Genomic DNA, 19,884 nt, shown 5'->3' on the forward strand with positions numbered 1-19,884 from the left:
GTGCAGTAATCGACTTTTTTTTCCTCCGAAAAACTAATCTGCTGCCTCGCTGATTGTGACGACTCGTGCGTATCCTGCGTTATTAGAAACCAAACAGTTGTCCGGAGCCTCATCCGCTGAGGTTACTTTGGACGCATGCAGCTATGGAAGTTCATTTTATTTTATTTTTTTACTTAGAGGGAGCAGGAGATTTAATGCTACACTGCATCACTGGGGGAAAAAAAGTGGAATGCTTTGATTTGTTATCTTTTTCCATTTACACAAAAAGACAAAGCGATTTCAGGCGTGGCACTTTTACTTCGCCTTTGTTTTAATTTGAGTATTAAACTTTAAACAACCGCGCGCGTGTTAACAATCAGTCTCAAGATCAGTTAAGTCTTGTTATACAAGAAGGAAAAAGAAAATTCGGTAAAAAAAAAAAAAGTCTGATAAAGAATTCAGCTCCAAAAGACAAACTTCAATTCTATTCTGCAAATAATGCTGAAGCACACTAGAAGCAGTTTGTGTGTGAACTGTATTTAAGAACACCAACAACGAGCATGTCCTCTGTGGAAGCCAACTACAATTAATTTGAGGTGAGAGCAACTATGTAGTTAAAGTACTTTATAGTTTCTAATTAATTTGAACCAAAAGAGGGAGGAAAACATGATATAAAGTACGGAGGATGTATTAAAACACAGCCATACATATATAATGTATCTTAACTTTTATGAAAATGTCTAAAACGTCTAAGATGTTTTGTTGGTGTTGGTGTGGTGTGTAGGAGTTCTGCCAGTCAACCTACACCTACCCTACAGGACTTACCGCAGAGTAGAGCGATGACGTGCTGGAGACCAGAGACAATGACGAGCCATGGACTGTAAGAGACAGGACAATTACTGATTACTCTAACTTATCCGCATGATGATGAGCTGTGGACACCTGTGAAAGGCAGCAGGGAAAAACACGACTGTCTTGCTGGGCTCCGTATGGATGCAATCAGTGCGTGTTACATCATGCACGAAAAAAAGACCTGAACAAAGCGACCTATGAGCTAAGTCACCCACAGCACAAGCGCACGCTGAGAGCTTATTAAATCTGGTATTAATGCACTGATGGCCGGTGGGGACTTTGCTTTGATGATTGTGATGGAGAAATTGTATCTAAGGCTTTCTTGGCGGTAACAATTCATTTATGCTGATTACATTAAAATAACAGCTTCTATGTCATTTTTGTTACACTGACTTTTAACAGAGAGAATGTTTATTCTCAAACTGAAGATATTCAGTAGTTCATTCAAGTAGTTTCTTAGGTTCTCAACTCAGAATTGTAATAAATTCATTTAAATTAATTATCGGATTAATGTCTTAGCTGGGAATTAATGAATGATTTAAAGCCACAATACCCCTTAGATCTGGAAAAGCTACTTGGATGAGCCGTAAAACGTCTTCAAGAAACCCTACAAGACAAGCTGTCTCTGTTTCAGCGTGGTGTTTGGATACTTGGTTTATTGAGCACGAACACCTGTGAGAAGTGCGTAACCGTTTATGACACCACATCAAAAGACAAGAAGAAGTTAACTCTGCAATCCCAGGGTGGACATTGTGGCAGAGGCAAAGAGAATGAACAGAAGGTAAGAAGGAAATAGAAGGAGAGCTGAATATATCTCTGACTGGCTTTCGGTTGTTGGCAGCAGCTTTGCAAAATGAAAGGCTGCAGAATGTACGCCAAGCTGGTCTTCTAGCTGTTGGACCAATTAGTCATTTCATCTGGCTTGCTATGTTGTGTTTTGTTGCACAAGTAAAGCTGTTGACTCACTAGCCATAAGCCCTCAACATCCTACATCAGACGTGTAAATGTGAATTCCCCTCTGAACCTGGAGGGGCACCCGGTTGTTGAAAATTCTCACTTTAAAGTCAGGGTTAAAGAACACGGCCCAGAATGCGTCTTACCTTCATCAGTGCTGTCTCTGAAGGAGCCAGAGCGGCTGATGGCCCGCGGCCGTTCTTCCAGGGAGGTTGCGCTGCCGCCCAGCGGGTGACCCTCTCCGTACAGGTCAAAGGAGTCTTGGGCAGGGATGCTGTTGGAGCGGCTCATGCTGCCGCTGCCTGGTGGCAGGTTGTACTGGCTGATATTGGTGGGGCTGACTGCACAGAGGAAAAAAAACAAAACAAAACAAGATCAATACTGATTGTCGAGCATTAATACAGTTTCCTTCTAATGCCTTAGGGTAAGGGTTAGTCTTGTGCCTGTGGTTTTTGTGACTGATGGGGAGTTCTGAACAAGAATGCTGTTGACTAGTTGTCTTTGTCTCAGCATGTTTGTGTCTTTATGATGCCAAAAATGTACTTTGGGAAATCAGCAAGTGACCAAAGCAGCAGTAACGCCGTGGATAGAAGGCAGAATCTGAAGCGTGGTGATAGTACATCATTTTAGCAGAAGCCTTTTGAATGGCAAGTTCAGCTTCAAATCCCTGCCAGATGCTTCTTTCAACAAAAACATCTATCTGCATTTACTATTTATGTGAACTCAGTTATGAACTGAGCAGAGAGCGTTTTGCTTTTGGCTGGGATGTTGACAAGAGGTTCATTGAAAACTGATATTTTTAAAAAATGCTCTCAACACGTATTAACTTTGGAAATAATGCAATTAATGTATTGTACATATGTACATACCTGTACATATAAATTCACAATCTACTCGAATATTATTGTCATTTATTATATTCATGTCATTTTCCACTTCATCGTAATGATCATAATTTGTGTACCATTAATTTAACAAACAAGATTTACATTTTTGGAGCAACAATTAGATTTTACTCCTATAAACTCACGGAGGTTGGAGTAGTGGTATTTTCCAGCGCTGGTGCACGAAGCTCCTGGAGGAGACAATGGGGACTGGCTGCCAGTGTCCTGAAGGCCTCCTGTTGAATGGGACCTTAACCACTCCTTCCCTTCCTCATGGGAAGCCTGCCGGGAGGACGGAGGATACCTGAAATGCAGAAAAACACTTTAAAATCAACTAAAAAAGAGAACTAAACAGTTGATTTTTGAAGTTTACAAGTAGATTTATGTGGTAATGAAGCTACATAGCATACATATGTGGGCACATGTAAAATCCATGCATTTCCATACGTTCAACATTCTATGCATGCGTCTATACAGATACATGCACATAATTGACAATACACACACATTTCTCAGGCTGGTGTTTACACACAAACACACACAAACTCGTTGCAGTTCATCGTTTCTATCCTCAACTCCAAAGCAGCTCAGCAGCAGAGGGCCCCCTTATCGCAAGCATGACAAGCGGCCATATTTAATCCTCTGAGGATGATAATTGAGTTTGCGCTCATCCCTTTTCAGTGGCATCTTCGTTCCCAACGCCCCCATTACTACGCCTGTCACATCTGACCCTGCTCCAGCCTTGTTCCTGCGGTTCATATTCTCTCCACCAGCTTTTAGACTGTACCGAGTAGTGCCACGCCGCAGCATTCGTCTGTCACTGGAGCTGAAGTGCAACAGACTGAAAATTCCAAAGGTCAGTGTCTGGCTTAATATAACTTAAAGCTTAGAAAACGGCCATAAGCAGGGCCAACCCGCAAATGAGGAAATGGAACAATGATTGATCTAAGCTGCTCTTGTAGGCAACCTAAAGAAAAGAGCTATTCGCTTTATGTGGCATGTGAAGAGGCAATCATAGACATCTGTGGTCAGAAAAAAACGAGAGCATCACACCCAGCGGGAATAAAGTGTGCTGTGAGATCATATGCTTCCCGTCTTCTGATCATGAGAACCGAAAGCCATCACATTAAAATAATGGTTTGAAGCCAGCATGCCCCATCCGACCCCTCAGTAGGAGTACAGTATAATTGGCTAGAGAGGCTGTTCTCGCCATAGGCTGTGCCACTGAGAGGAACGGGCAATGGTATTTCTGTCTCTTTATTTCAAGCAAGGTATCCATTCTACTCTCCACTCAGGGGAAGTTTAGGCCATTTTGGGGGGCTGAGGAAGAGCCTCTGTATAAGATGAGGACAAAATTGGGATGCACACAAAGACACAGGCATGCAAACAAATGAAGCTCATCATGTAAGACTGCATTCACAGTGCATTAGTGTTCTTGCCTCAATGAAAGACACACAGATTGATATGGACACACTTTATGCACCCTGTAGTTTTTCACTTAATTCTTCTAAGTGTAGATAATAGGTAAGGCTCATGTGTGCCCCATTTATTTCAACCATATTTTCAGCTTTACATCAAAACAATGATCACTAACAAAAACTGAAGAGAGGAGCATCAGAGTAGCCTTGAGTAACTACGGGCGAAGTTTAAAAGTTACAAATGTAACTCAGGTTCTATGAATTCACCATCTCTGGCGGAGAATGGAGAATGTGACGAAAGCTTCCAAATAAAAAGAAACTGTGTGTTCATGGGGAGGATTTCAGTCAAAAATGGAAAAGATTGACAGAGTTGACAAGGGTGTATTACCATTGGTTTGATTTTACACTCTTTGAAGAGCAATGAGTTAGAGACTGACAGACTTAGACTGAAGGCATATGTTACATGCATTTTTCAACTGGAACTTTAAGCTACTCTCTTTACACATTAATCTTCTGGCAACTTCTCAGATCGCTCTCTAACTTGGTACTTATAACTGGGTGTTACGGCTGTCTCGATATGTGCGTAAATTAAACTTGTTATTAAAAGAAATTTCTTGATCCACAGGCTTTTCGCCGCCAGCCAAGCAATTGCATGAGTGATCTCTAGGGTACAGGTTGACTCACAATGCCACATGCGCAACAACATGGAAGGCACACTTGATATCAGGACGATTATTTTCATGCAATGTATACTCATGATCTGTGTGAGCGAAATTAAAGAGCTGAAATTGGGTTTGGGCTGTAGATGTGCTGTACCTCAGTCCCTTTTTGGGAAGCGTGTTTCTGTCAAGAGGCATGCTGTTAAAACACAGATGGTGAGCCAATTAGATGAAAACCAGAAAACATTTGTTTGTTTGTTTTTGCGATACACATGAGAAAATGGCTTGAGAAAACTGGTCACATTTTACAAACTTGACTTTTGACACGCAGAGACATACACAATGGAGAAAACATTAAGACACTACTAATGCATCTCAGCACAACAGACAACAAATCTAAAACACAGCAGGAAGTATTTCAGTTAATTGTTTCATTTTTGAGACATATAGCTACACTGGGTCCTGCTTCTATGGTCTGTGATGTATTGCATGCACAGTTTATGGACGGAAACAATGGAAACACCCTGATAAAGGCTTCTTATGGGAATGGTTGTCTGAAATGATCTGAATTTACTGTGGCACCTTTCTGCCATGGCTTGGGGCCTACAAGTAATGTACTGTAAAGTTCTCCCAAACCCATGCCAGAAAGAGAAACTTAAGTGTGTTGGATGAGTGATATTTTTCTTATTATCACACTTATTGATTATTAGTATAACTATTTAGGCTTCATCTGCGCTGTATGCATAAATCCTAGGGTAGGGAGGTAAACGTTTTGTCTCTGTAGTCAAATGAAACAATGAATACGATTCTTCCCAATCGTATTCCTCGTTACTCACCCCTCAGACAGGGTGGACTTGACACTGCCGGTTCTTGTAACCTTGGGCCCATGGTGGCCCAGCGGCATATCAATGGACTCAGAGCTGGTGTGCAGACTGGTCATGCTTTGGCAGCTCAGTGTGTCCTTGCTGCCAGCTGACGAGCTACAGGCAGGCCAGGGACGAGCGTTGGACGGCAAGGAGAGGCCAGAGGCCGGGCTGGAGGCCGGGGAGTCAGTGCACAGGTCAGGGGTTTTACCGTACAGTGGGCTGCTGCCACCGCTCATGCCGCCAGCGCTCCCCAGGCTCCCCGTGCCAGAGGAGGGTGAGTCCAGACTGGCTTGCCGTGCCAGCGTGCCGTGGGGGCTGCCCAGTATTGAGGGGCACTTGCCAGAGTCGGGCGTGCCCGGAGAGCTGGCCTTGCTGCTGGCTTTGGTGCCAAACAATCTGGGGGTAGAGAGGTGGGTGCAGTCATTTAGAAATGCTCAAAGGACCAGTGATGAGCATCTGTAAGAGCCATACTGGGAAAATGAAGGACTTTGGGGTTGAAAAAGAGATATACATTGAGGTTATCTCACTGGATTTGTGTACAAACAGCAACCTTTAAACCATCTCCAAACTTGTGTGATACTGTGAAACCAACTTTAAAATCGAGGTAACATACTAGCCTCACTTTGCAACACATTCATCCCCGACAGCAAACCCTGGCTCATTTTAAATGTGGACGCCCGCTTTACATCGACACTTCTGCTCTCACAGCTGTGCCCGTCTCAACCCTTTGGCTTTAACTAACCCAATCCATAAGGCCACTCAGCACTGTTTGCCTTTCACATATGCTCAGACAGCCTGCTACTCCTGCTTGCGCCCGTCTCAGTCTTTCTTCGCAGTCACACAAAATATGCATGTGACGCTGCCTTGAAGAGACGAAAAAAAAAAAAAAAAAACCTTGAAGACATGCAAATGAAACAGGTTGGCTCGACGGATTGGATGGGAAGGCTGTCTGGACACGCCTGGCGAATGCATGATTCTAATGAGTCAGGGACGTGGCGTGCTGAGAAACTCCTGTCTTGTGTCTGCTCTGATAAAGACTGATGAGCTGGCTGTGCTTCATTTGAATGAAAAGTAGCCAGACCTTCATCTTCAGGGTAAAGTTAAGTTTAATCTGACTGTAGCTGCAGGCACCAGGGAACATTTTATGTAATGGCACCCCCTGGCTATGCAGCAATGTGTACCTGCTCAATCAATTTTTCTGCAAAGGCTCTCAAATGAGATTTATTAAGCATCTTAGTTTGGTTTTGACTACCCAGACATACCTACAATTAATAGAGATGACAGTTTATTTTATTTATGATGCAATTTTATTATTACATGTGTCATCTCCAATAAATGCTTGTATTTGTATCTGCATCTAAGCACCAGTGAATGACATTTCTAAACACGATTTTAAACATCCAATGAAGATTTTGAAAGGAGGACTTGGGCATAGTGTACCTCAAGACACACGTACTGTATTGGAAAAGATACTGTATTTTGTTGATAATCACAGAATTGAAGAAAAGAATGCGGTGAAATGCTTGATTCACGCAGAAACACACAAAGTGAGACACAAAGACAGCTGAGAGCAGTGGGTGTGCATTGCGTGTCTGACCTGCGGAAGGTAGGGGATGCGATATCTGGGTACTTGGAGCCCGGCTGCCTGAGGCCCGTTTGTCCAGCTGAACCGGAGGTGGGGCTGGATTTGGGGGAGGTGGACAGTCCTGCTGCCGGGTCTTGATCTGACACTGCCACTTTCTCCTTGTCTGTCTGATTGATGGTGATGGGACTAGAGCGGTCGGAGCCCACTTTTCCATCCCTGCGCTTGGCGCCCGCTTGCGTCGCCGCCCCGCCAGCTGACTTTCCACTGACGTTGGAGTCGATGCTGCTGGAGCTGGAGCGGTGCCCGCTGCGCCCTGCCGCCACCCCACTGGAAGATTTGGCGGGTCTGGGTAGAGAGCGGTACTGCAGAGTGACTTTAGAGCCACTGCAGCTGAGAAGAATGCCATCATCCTGGGGCTGTGAGCCGTCCAGGCTGGTCTTCCGCACGTTGCTGATGCTGGTGCCTTTGCTAAGGGCAGCTGAAGATTTGGGCGCCTTGCCCAGGGTGGCTGAGCCACTGGAGAGTGTTGCTCCACTTGAGGTGATTAGGGTGCCAGAAGGACCTGGGATCTTCTTGTATCCAAAAGAGCCTGTAGTGGGTGGGCGTGCGATACCAGAGGGAGGTTTCTTTCCTTCATCCCCACTACTCCTCCCTGCATCTGAGGGTGAGCGCTGGATGCCTGCTGAACTCTTGGAAGGCGCCTTGCCCTTCTCCGAGGCCTTGGCATCATCAGTTTTGCCTGCCGATAAGCAAGAACCCTTATTAGCGCAAATATAAAAACATTTTCCTGAGAAGATCGCTGGCCCAGCACTTGTGTTTTCCCCTAGGATGCCAAAGACCAGGAAAAGTCAAATTAGCGAAAACTCTGGCCAAGAACCAGAAGATGATTTATCACAGCTCAGGTGCCCTGAAAATCAAAAGCGATGCGTAACAGAACTTGCTGCTTGAAAGTTCTCTAAGCACAAGCCTGAAATAATTCATCACATATATATATATACAGTGGGGGAAATAAGTATTTGATCCCCTGCTGAATTTGTAAGTTTGCCCACTTCCATAGAAATGATCAGACTCTGGTTTTTATGGTTGTTTACTGGTTATGGGTATAGACAGAATATCAGTCGAAAATGCATAAAAAACACACAATCTAAAAGTTATAAATTGTTATGTATTTTATTAAGGGAAATAAGTATTTGATCCCCAACAATTCACTTAGAATTCAGGCTCCTACAGATTGGCTGGTGCGCATGTGGCACACAGCTGTGCTCAGTCAACTAATTACCAATACTCCTGATCTTAACTCGTCATGTATATAAAGCACACCTGCTCTAAGAATCAGTTTCTTACATTCCAACTTCTACAGCACCATGGGCAAGACCAAAGAGCTGTCAAAAGATGTCAGGGACAAGATTGTAGACCTGCACAAGGCTGGTATAGGTTACAAAACCATCAGCAAAAGGCTTGGTGAGAAGGTGACAACTATTGGTGCCATTATTCGCAAGTGGAAGACCCATAAAAGGACCATCAACTGTCCTCGGTCTGGAGCTCCCCGCAAAATCTCGCCTCATGGAGTGAGGATGATGATGAGAAAGGTGAGGGAGCAGCCTAAAACAACACGGCAGGAGCTTGTTAATGATCTGGAAGCAGTTGGGACCTCCGTCACCAAGAAAACAGTTGGCAACACACTGCGCCGTTATGGATTGAACTCTTGCAGTGCCCGCAAGGTCCCCCTGCTCAAGAAGGCACATGTACAGGCCCGCCTTAAGTTTGCCAGTGAACATCTAAATGACTCAGAGAAGGCTTGAGAGAAAGTGCTGTGGTCTGACGACGAAACCAAAGTTGAGCTATTTGGCATTAACTCGACCCGCCGTGTTTGGAGGATGAAAAAACGTGAGTATGACCCAAAGAACACCATACCCACGGTTAAGCATGGAGGTGGAAACATCATGTTTTGGGGCTGTTTTTCAGCAAAGGGTACAGGGCAACTTCACCGCATTATGGGGCCAATGAATGCAGCCATGTACTGTAACATCTTGGACAAAACCTTCTTTCCTCAGCAAGAACACTGAAGATGCCTCGTGGGTGGGTTTTCCAACATGACAATGACCCAAAACATACTGCCAGGACAACAAAGGAGTGGCTCAAGAAGAAGCATATTAAGGTCATGGAGTGGCCTAGTCAGTCTCCAGACCTTAACCCGATCGAAAACCTGTGGAGGGAGCTGAAGCTCCGAGTTTCCAAGAGGCAGCCAAGAAACTTGAAGGATTTAGAGACTGTCTGTAAAGATGAATGGGCCAAAATCCCTCCTGCGCTGTGTGCAAACCTGGTGACCAACTACAAGAAACGTCTCATCGCTGTGCTTGCCAACAAAGGTTTCTCTACAAAGTACTGACTTGTGTTGTGCTTGGGGATCAAATACTTATTTCCCTTAATAAAATACATAACAATTTATAACTTTTAGATTGTGTGTTTTTTATGCATTTTCGACTGATATTCTGTCTATACCCATAACCAGTAAACAACCATAAAAACCAGAGTCTGATCATTTCTATGGAAGTGGGCAAACTTACAAATTCAGCAGGGGATCAAATACTTATTTCCCCCACTGTATTGCGGGAAGAGACAACAAACGGTCTTCTCCTTAATTCTCAATTCAACATATCAATCCAAAATCGACTCTATTTATATAAACTTTTGATTAATGACTGCTGAACTCTGTTTAGCTGCTTTGTTTCTTTCAGTGACTTGACTTGACTTGTCATGCCTGCTATGAAAGTAGTCCACAACTGGACTTCATTTTCTAAAGACTAGGAAGGACGGTTAAAAACACCTACCTGGTGTTTTGAGGGCAGGAGAGGAACCCTTGGTCCTGGGCGGCGTAATGCCCACCTGGGCCGTCATGCCCCTCCTCCATGAACCCGTTTGAGACATCTGGGCCAGCGCAGCAGCCTTCTGGCCCGCATCCTCATACTGACTCTGGGTTTGGGAGGAAGAAGAGGATGAGGAAGGCTTCCAGCGGGAGGAGCCACCGCTGGGGTCCATGCTCACGTCGAGCTCCTCCTCGACCTTCTTCAGGTCCTCAGCTCCAGCCCAGCTGCTGCTCACCTCTTGCTCAGCATGCTTGGACCTGCTTCCTTTCTGAGACTGTAGCCATTGTTGGCGGGCATCAAAGAAAGCAGATCACTTGATTAATAACGTGTCCAGTAAAATAACACATCTGCCTCTACAATGGAATTCCAATTTCCCATGTGATCGGAAGACAATGTATCTAAAAGTCTGACTACATTTAATAGTCTAAAACAAGTTAAACCTTCTGCACGGTATTTTAAAAATAATTACTTAAACGCACAACGACAAGCAGCATGAGCAGCAGGGTTTGTGTATGAAGTCCTATCTATATTTGGAGTCTCTCATGTCCAGATCTCCTCTTTTGGGACGCACACAAGGACACCCACACAAACACACACACGCACACACAGCAGTGATAACTAGCCTACCTTAACAGATGGTCAGTCTCCCTAGCAACACCAGATTCTCTTAAGAGCCCATTCTGTTCAGTATTTCATAAGGGGCCAAAGATACTTGGCAGAATCCAGCGAAAGCCTCTGAGGCGAGCTGAGCACTGGCCCCGTGTCTGCAGTTAATTCCCTCAGCTGTGATGTATGAGCTGACATACAGACTGACTTTAGTTTGAAGCTAAACCAACATCCATTTAACTCGTGATTTAGCGAAGGTGCATTCACAACCTTTTGGTTGTTCGAAATGCCAATGAAAGAAGAGATATGCAGTTGAGTCGCAAAGGGTTCAGTCAAGTTTCTTTGTTAGCATGCTAACAAGAACTAAAGAAAGTATAGCCCTGTAACATTTGGTATTCTGGTATTTTGTAAAATATAGAGTAGTTTAAGCAAAAACAACAGACAAAGCATCAGGAGATCATTTAAATTAGGATCAGCCACGATCCTCAGAGGACCAGAATCGCCCACAGTTAAAAGGAAAACAGCAAAACGGCTAAATATTCTAATGGAGGATACTTGGTGCTTGTGTCCTCACCTGTGCTGCCTTGCTTTTGCGGGATGAGCTGGCGGCAGAGTATGCGGGCGTGTTCAGATCATCGGTGCTGATGTTGTCCAACGTGTCACTTAGCCCGCTGCTTACCGAGCTGCTGTCGTCCCAGCTGCAAGAGAAGCACGGAAAAAGGAGACACAGTCTGAATGAGGCCGGGACTGACAGAATGAGAGAGTTATAATGGTATGGGCGACGTTCATTTTTGACTGGAGTCCAACAGTAGCAGTATTCTCACCTCACACTGTGTCACTAACAAGCGCACTGCCACCATCATCTATGCTGTAATTGAAACCTTATTCTAAATGTCACTGAATTATAAGGTTGAAGAAAAAGGGCGCTGGCATGAAGTATAACCTTCTCACTGTCCAGTCAGCTACTAAGAGAGAAGTCTTCTAGCTCATTTATTATTGCCTCATTAAAAAAGCTATGTTTCTTTTCTGGGGTTCACTGACTTGTATCGGACTTGGTATTGAATGAAATAAAACGCAGCAGCTCATTAACCATTAATCACGTCCCGTCTTATTAGTGTCTAATTTCTGTTGTCCAGGGCGAACGGACAGACACCTAGAGTTCATTTAATGATCACAACTGGAAATACACACACACAGTTCAGTGACAGCAGAATCCCAGTGCAGGAATTAGCTCGTCTTTGTTCTCGCTGTCATCCGTCTCACACACACATTCAGACACACAGGGTGACAGTCAGCCAGCGCCGCAGATGTGACGGCACACACACGAGCACAGAGCAGATTCTTCACAGATACTAATTGGCTTCCATGGCAACGCGTCAGGTCTGATCTGCACGTGCGTTTGCCTTCGTGCGCGTGTTTGTGCGTCGAGGCCCACCCCTTAATTTGCACGGAAAATCTGACCAAAGGCTTCAGAGAAAAAACTCACAATCGATACACGGTGACAGCTAAGAGCAGCTTCCAGCGGATTAAAGAGGGACTTTCATCTGATTCGATTATCAGTCTAACCCCAAAACTCATCACTGAGTTAAAAAAAAAATAATAATAAAAGGGGGAAAGCCGTTTCTAGAAGCTCAACAAGTCAATTCCGGCTTGCCATCTATAATTCATCACGGATGACGTGGAAACCCGAAGGCAGGCTGGAAATGAACGGATAATGATTCATTTTTAAAAGGCTCACAAAAGGAAAGGAGGAAGGGCGCAGACATGCGTGTAGGGAAGCCGTCCACGGAAGATAATGGTGGTATCGATTTTCTAAACTTTGTTCAGAAAGTCAATAGCCACAAGAGCCGTTACGCTTACAACATGCATGCCATTCATTAGCTCGGCTGCAGCTTTTCAGTGAATTAATAGACATGAAAACGATGTTTTAACATGGACCGTGAAGGTGCTCGGTCGGTGCGTGAGTGTACAATTGAGAATGATTGGTGTGCATGGTTTCCATTCACCTGACACCTGTAATGAATGCGGTGGTGAGCAGACACCAAGGAACCCAGTTGTCTACCGGTGCAGTGCAAAATTGATTCGCTCCTCTGGCAGATTTCAAACGAGCAGCATTTATCTTCACGCCCAAAGGTTTGACCAGGTCTGCAGCTCATAATGAATACATTAAACTGAACATTACGTTCAGATTATGCAGAAATTCGGGCGCCCCTTTCGAGGATAAATAAAATGCTTTGTATCGAAAACCCTAAATCGAAAAGCCTCTGTGTTGTTGAACCGTGTCTGCCAATTTCTCATTTCGCCACCCTAATCTGTCATTTGGAGATTTCATTTTCCCTCAATTTGACGCCATTATCGGGAAAAGCGTCTCAGAGATGGAGGCTTAAAGCGGTATGAGCATGTCATACGAAAAATAAATGGCATTCGGGCTGTCAGAATGAGGTCTGCTGTTGTGTATCCACAGCTTTGGTACTATTATTTAATGAGGCAAACGACAGGCTGCTGTTGAACATTGTGAGCGACGCTGTGATATCAAACAGAAACCAGCGTTAGAACGAGAGCGTTTCTTTACACGCCAACAAATCAGTTGCATTGAAACATGCCTTGCTTGTTTGCCTTTGATCGTTTGCTCTCATCTCGCACTTAAATCTGTCTTTGATGACTGTGGCGTTGAGGACAGCCGCATATGATATTAGCATTAGCACATCTCACTTGTCCCATTAAGACTGAGTGTCTAGACTGAATGTACTTTTGTCAAATCTTAAAGGGCGGTGCCTTTAAGATTTGACAGAGGCTACCAGGTCACCTTCACAATCTCATTTAACGTTACCCCTCAGCTCGGTGCTGCTCGTCTCAGAAGTGGCAGGGGAGCTGCGCTGCTCTCTGCTACTTCCTCTGGGAGCGGGCTTCCAGTTCGTGGCAGACAACAGGGGCAGACGGAGCCAAATTTAATGCTCCCAGCAAAACGAACCAGTCCAAAGTAACTTGGCTGCTTTCCAAAGTTAAGTTCCTGCCAGCAGACAACTCTGTCTCCCGGTGTGAAAATTATATACGTGTGGGGTTAAAGTATCGCAGAACATAGTAGAGAGCGAGAAACCAGCTTTAAAGTAGGACTGACAAAACTAGGATCGACCATATTCACATCGTTGGCCGCTGTTCCAACTTAAAAGCTAAGCGCTACATACTGTATCAGTTTTTCCCAGGATTAATCCATCGCTGTGAAACTTTTTACTGACCAAACCGAATAGAGACTCCGCGCTAACTGACACCAGATCAAGGAAATGATCACTGTGTTTGAATTTGGTTAAAAAAGGTAACCAAAGCAGTTGAGTATAAACATTGAAATGACATCCATGCACTCCAGACCCATGAAGCCCTGCAGTGCATTGGCAATACTCCACAACACCTCCCTAGGGGCCCCCTCTATCTACCCTGTGGCACATTTTGCTAGTTTGGACTCAGGGGACAGCACATTTTTATTTTGGCCTGAAGCTCTTCAGAACCCAGGATTACCTCTACTACCAACAGATTCTTTCAGGAGTGGGTGGAAATTCTATAGACCAAAATTTTCTTTGGTTGACTGCAGTCGTATGTTAAAGACAAGATTTTGCCAAGATCAAATACACAAATGGTTTTATGGGAACTGACTGCAACTTCTGTGTGACTGCTGTACCATCTGCTTTTAAAGCAAGAAAAAAAAAATCCTCCAAACTGAGGCAGAGTGGACTTTATAATATGTTCTTGAGCAAAACAAAAAGCGGGAATGGGATAACAGCAGCGAGAAGAGGGTTAGAGCTAAAACCTATTATTGTAATACATGAAACAGAGGCAGATGGCTGCGAACAAGCTCACTGGCTTCCAATTCTGATTTAAACATAAGAATAAGCTTTCATCTTGGATGGCCTCTCTAATGTAATACTTCCTTTCTATATAATTGTGGGTAAGATGATTAAAACAAATTCTTTGTAATTTTTACTCAGTCACACTCAATGGATTTTACGATCCTAATTACAAAGTAAATATGCCCTTTAGCTTTTGCATTCATTTTTGTTAAAGAAGCTCTTCTGGATATTTATGTTAATTAATGAACTGAGCAAAAGCTAATTGTTAAATATTTCAATATGAAATGGAAAATCAGTCTGTCTCAGGTCACGAGCGTTTCTTGGCTACATTATGTTCTTCTGGCACAATACAAACAAATCTCTGACCAACTCGTCTGTCCGTGAGTTGGATTGTGGGTAATGTAGGAGCTATTTTCAGCTTTTTATTTTTTAACAAGCACTAACAACACATTGGAAAACCTGAAACACACAAATAAATGCACGAAATCTATTCAGAAAATACAAAAAACAAGTAAAAAACATGCAGTTGTGAGTCCAAAATGCAAATGTTAATGTTGCAGATAGAAACACATAGAGAAAGTGTCAGAAAAGACAGATACCTCAGCACACAGTGAGGTGAGGTAACGGTTGAATCATTGGTATTGATTCTTGTATACCCCGCAGATTGCTCAGGGAAAACTTTCATTATTGCACCTGCAGTGCTGCAGCTGCTCCAGTGGACCTGCTCAGTAGAGGACAGCGTTTAGTCTGTGTGAGTCTAAAGCTAGGGACTGCTGCAGAACAGCATCTGGGCTCTGCAGAGTTTTACTGGGATAAACGGCTGATGAAACAAAAAAAAAGAGCAAACAAAATAAACGCCGCTCCTCCCCGCTGGCTGAATATTTTATCAGGCCAGCTTCCTGCATCAGCTCTCGTAGAGCTGTGGCTGACGTAGCTCCTCCTCCCAGACCCAACGCGTCAAGGCATCTCTAGGGAGGAGGAGACGCATCCCCGGCAACGGCACTGGCGAACTCAGTAACCCTACAGCGGGGGCACGTGGGCCGGACTTTTGTGTCATAACTTCTTAAATTAACAATGAGCAACAACGTACAGGGGAGAAAGCTCGAGCAGAGATCACTAAGGGAGGTATTGGCTTTGTTCCTGTGTTTCATAAGCGAGGTGCCGAAATGGGCAGATGGTGCGAAACAAGTCATAGCCTCCCCCTCAGAATCCATCTGAAAACATGCTACTGGAAAAACACAATGACACATAGTGCAACAATTATCAGTCGGCGTTTAACTAGTGGTATGGTATTTGACCCGTTTTCAATTCACTGGACCTGCTGCACAAATACAGAATCCCAGAATCAACCAGAATGGAGCAAAAGACATGTGAGCATGTGACAGAGTAAATGAGAGATGGATTTTACTTTTTTTTTTTTTTTAATTATTATTTGAATGCAGATTGCGTTGAACACTTGATTTTTGTCTGCTGCTCCAATGCTGTTGAATGATGTAGCTCCATTCAACCAGGCAAATATGATCTCATGCAATATTCAATGAGCTGGGTCTTGTTCGTTCCAACAGCCCGGAGGAGAAAACGCTATTAGCGGCACAGACAAAGGACAACACTGGCCATTACACTACGTAATGGAGACAAATGAGTTTTTAAGAAGGCATTAATAAATATTTGGGGGGCTAAATGGTATAGGAGGGTGTTAAAGTGAGACGACCACTTAAAACCTCCTCAGAGGACCTCTTATGCAACCGAGGAAATGTGTGATGGCATTTGACGACACAAAATGGTATCAGCGTGAATCCATGGATTTCTTCAGTTTCACTTATTGATACATGTCATTATGAATTTTTCCTTTATGAATTTTGCTCTGAAAACATTCAGGAAATACAATATATTTATGTATTTTTCACTAATGAACATCCCTTTCCTGTGTGCAACCTTTGTATTTCTATATCTGTCTACTGGGTACCAACTGGTTGCTTGTCATGCTGTTGTGTCATAGCAAACGAAATGAATACTCCTTTTTGATGGACTGCAACTCCTGATGCTGCTGCCGTGGATATCGGCGGTCAACAGTGACTTCACCACATCCACACTGCACCAGAAAACATCACTGACGTCCAAACGTACAGTACAACAGGCAATCAAGAATTTGATTACGAGTCAAAAAAACCCCAAAACATATCATTATAGTGTGTTCAGCTAGTCTGAAATAAAATGGTAGCGGGGTTTCAAATTATGCAAGCAAATGTGACTTTCCAAACATCAACACAAACCCTTGGTACATAGAAATACATACATACTCAAATAAAAAAAAATGTAAAAAAAAAAAGAGAGAGAGAAAACCGTCTCTGTAATGTAAATGCACTCATCCTTATTTGCTTGAGTAAATGCCACATAGCTTTTGTAATTACGCTTTACAAAATGCCAGACATCCTCACAATTGATTTTGCTCTTCTTCCCATGTTTTAGCTGACAACAGACTCACTTTCGCCTCTAACTGAGCACACACAGATTTAAGCTGAGCAGGACCCTAACACACAATACAACAGAGCATCAGTCAGCTGTTTCCAAACAGACGCTGTGTACAGAGAGCAGGTAGCTGTCAACTCACCTCTGACGGGATGCGCTCCTGCCTTTCCGTGTTGTCACCCAAGTGTTTGGCTTTGTTCTGTTCTGCTTCCCTACGGCGCCTACACTACCACAAGAGGCAAAAACCCCACCTGGCAGAGGAGCTAGAGGCGCTGGCTCGACTGGGAGTCAAGAGAGGAAATTGAAAGAGAGAGGAAAGGAAAGGACTCCCTCAGCCTTCCACTTTTACCGCCTGCTCCCCCCCCTCACCCTCCCGTCTCTTCGTCTCCCCTCCCCTCTTGACCAGGACGGGCCTGTCAGTCCTCGGAGAGGCAATCAGACGTGTCCTCAGCAGCAGGTTACTTAGGGCTTAATTAAAGGAGGATGACAAAGCCAAATCAAAGAGGAAGCGTTCGTGCCGCGCTCTGGCGAAAGCCTCCGACTGGAAGTGATCTCATGCATAATACGTGAGACGCTCACAAATGTCTGCCCTTTCAGGCTAGCACTGGTAAATACTTGCATATATTTAAGCCTCTCTGGCGAGAAGAATGACAAGAAGAAACGCAAGGTGACTTCATTTGGTTCAATTGTCTTGGTTTCTCCATAAGCTATAAACTTTAGCTTCCTGGTGCCTGGTGCGAGAGGACAGTAAAATCATCTGGATATCTGCCAATATGAGTCATACGGCTTCAGCTTTTTCTTTGGATTTGCTGTCATACTGTTTGTGGACTTTCGTCAGCAACAGATACAGGTTGAATCACTACTGTGTGGTTTTTGTTCAGGATTAAAATGTTCAGGGTTATTAATTCAAGGAGATGTGGCACAGGAAGGAAAAAAATACAATTCATACTGACAAGACAAAAAATAACAATAATCAGACTTGTCATTGAGTGCGGAATCCAATTCAGCTCAAAACAACTCAATTAAAGGAAGGAGCAGGGTGACCTTGGAAGGATGGGCTGGAAATGTGTCTGTTGCCAAGCAGTGACAGACAGCAGGACGTCAGCAGTGCCTGGCTGCGCCTGGCGGAGACGTCCAGGCTTCCAACTGCAATGCAGTCAAAGATGACGACGGAAATTTCAGCCGGTCAGCAGCGGGACGTTTGCGGCAGGCTAATGCCAACCAACATGGGTTTTTGTTCGGGTCTGTGGCAAACTGCCAGCAAAACAAGCGGCTAAGTGCTCCCCAGCCACAGTCAGTCCAAAAACCAACCTCATCCTCCTCCATTGGCCTGAAGCAGATTAACTCGCCAAACGATGTTTTCAACCTCCGGACAAACAAATACAGTGTGTCATGCGAGGGTTAGTCAGCATCTCTCTATTTTCCTCGTACTTTAGACATACAAAACACCACAATGAAGTTAAAATGACAAAATGCATTGATGGAAAAGGAACTTTTAAGTATTGGGCTGCGACTGAGATGTCACCTTGACAGCGTTGGCTTACTTTCGTCGCATCCCTTTCTACTCGTCTCAGGCACTGGTTCACTAAGCTGAATAGCCAATCAAAATGATCTTCAACACATGCTGCACAGTTCACCATTGACGGTCAAGTTGCATTGCTGGAAAGAAGGACTGCCAAATGTCAGATCACAGACTGATCGACACTGGCAAATGTCCCAAAGACAATTTTTGGCGAATATAATTTATTCATATCGGTGCCTCCATGCAGATTCAAAAGGACCAATCCACAAATCAAATATCTTTTTTATTAACCAGTAAGTAATTAATGAAAGTAATAATGACCCTGAGAAGGGCAGTAAAATAATTAATGTCATAAAAAAGGACTCCAGTTTTTCTCACAACAACCTTCTGGCAAATGTGCACGTTTGGGGCAAAAGAAGCCAGATGGTCACCAATCCTGCCATGAGCTTGGGTTTAGAGGGGATGGGTGGTGTAACCATTGTCAGAGAGTCAACCGTCTGCCTCTTCACAATCTGAGTGGCGACTTGGCGAATCAAACCATTCTGGGGAGGGAGATCCTTTATCTTTCTCGGATTTACAGCTTACAACTTGATAGACAGCGTCAGCCCGGTGGCATCCATCCCAAGCCCCTAAGCTTGAGCTTTACATCTGACCACCACTGATCCTGGCCTTCATCCAGAATCAATGATGTGCCACTGACATCCAACTGTTCCTCTGTGGGGACCGGGTTTAACAGGGCTGACGCAATTAACGAACAGCTATATGTGCTGACACTTGACAAGTTAATAAAATCTAATAAAGATGTAGTGAATTTTTTAAGGCTTTATTGAACTGAAAGTACTGAACAAGAAGTCTGCTGACGTCTTGTTTGGGTCGCACACAATAATAAATTTGTATGGCTTCATAAATGTTGGTCTGTTGTCATTATGCCGCAACACTGGTCATTTAACAAGATCACATTTTCATAATCCACAACAGAGTCCAGCTCCATGGCAGTAAACTGAATTAGCCATTATGGGAGCTTTGGTGATCCTTATCTTCACAAACTCATTAGACCCATCAGATGATGAATGGAGTCATATCGTTTGGATATTTTCCACTGAATGAATAGCTGGTGCTGAATAAGAAGCCCTTTCAGTGTATTTATCCTTAAATCTATGCTTTGTCCATTAGCATGACGTAAATACAGTATTAGATTACAAAAAGGGAAATAAGCGTGGTCAGGGAAAAGTGTCTATTGGCTTTCAAAAGTGTACATCGTAGCCTCAGCAGGATGAAAACTTTCACAAAATACATCCAGAATCTTTTATTTCAAAGATATCGTCTTCAAAAGGAACATAAACTGCTTGAAAGGACATGACACACTTAAAATGATAACTAC

The 19,884-nt window shown here is 43.9% G+C and overlaps 1 protein-coding gene across 15 annotated transcripts in view; it reads right to left on the minus strand.

The window, feature by feature from the left end:
- nav3 (neuron navigator 3) overlaps positions 1 to 19,884 on the minus strand; it is a 407,174-nt gene that overhangs the window by 30,166 nt on the left and 357,124 nt on the right. For 12 of the 15 annotated variants that reach the window (XR_007111316.1, XM_047575822.1, XM_047575819.1 and 9 more), the window contains 8 exons: positions 11,245 to 11,368; positions 10,029 to 10,338; positions 7,210 to 7,936; positions 5,583 to 6,008; positions 4,904 to 4,945; positions 2,816 to 2,973; positions 1,932 to 2,126; positions 805 to 857 (listed from right to left, as the gene is read on the minus strand). Coding sequence is in view for 14 of the 15 variants with exons in the window: in XM_047575822.1 (XP_047431778.1) it covers positions 805 to 857; positions 1,932 to 2,126; positions 2,816 to 2,973; positions 4,904 to 4,945; positions 5,583 to 6,008; positions 7,210 to 7,936; positions 10,029 to 10,338; positions 11,245 to 11,368 (2,035 nt within the window). In the remaining variant the exon portion in view is untranslated. The remainder of the gene's footprint in view (positions 1 to 804; positions 858 to 1,931; positions 2,127 to 2,815; positions 2,974 to 4,903; positions 4,946 to 5,582; positions 6,009 to 7,209; positions 7,937 to 10,028; positions 10,339 to 11,244; positions 11,369 to 19,884) is intronic. The other 3 variants (XM_047575815.1, XM_047575823.1, XM_047575824.1) reach the window with 3 other exon arrangements.

Source organism: Mugil cephalus, chromosome 22, assembly GCF_022458985.1.
Source record: "Mugil cephalus isolate CIBA_MC_2020 chromosome 22, CIBA_Mcephalus_1.1, whole genome shotgun sequence".
In the NCBI taxonomy this organism is placed as follows: Eukaryota; Metazoa; Chordata; class Actinopteri; order Mugiliformes; family Mugilidae; genus Mugil; species Mugil cephalus.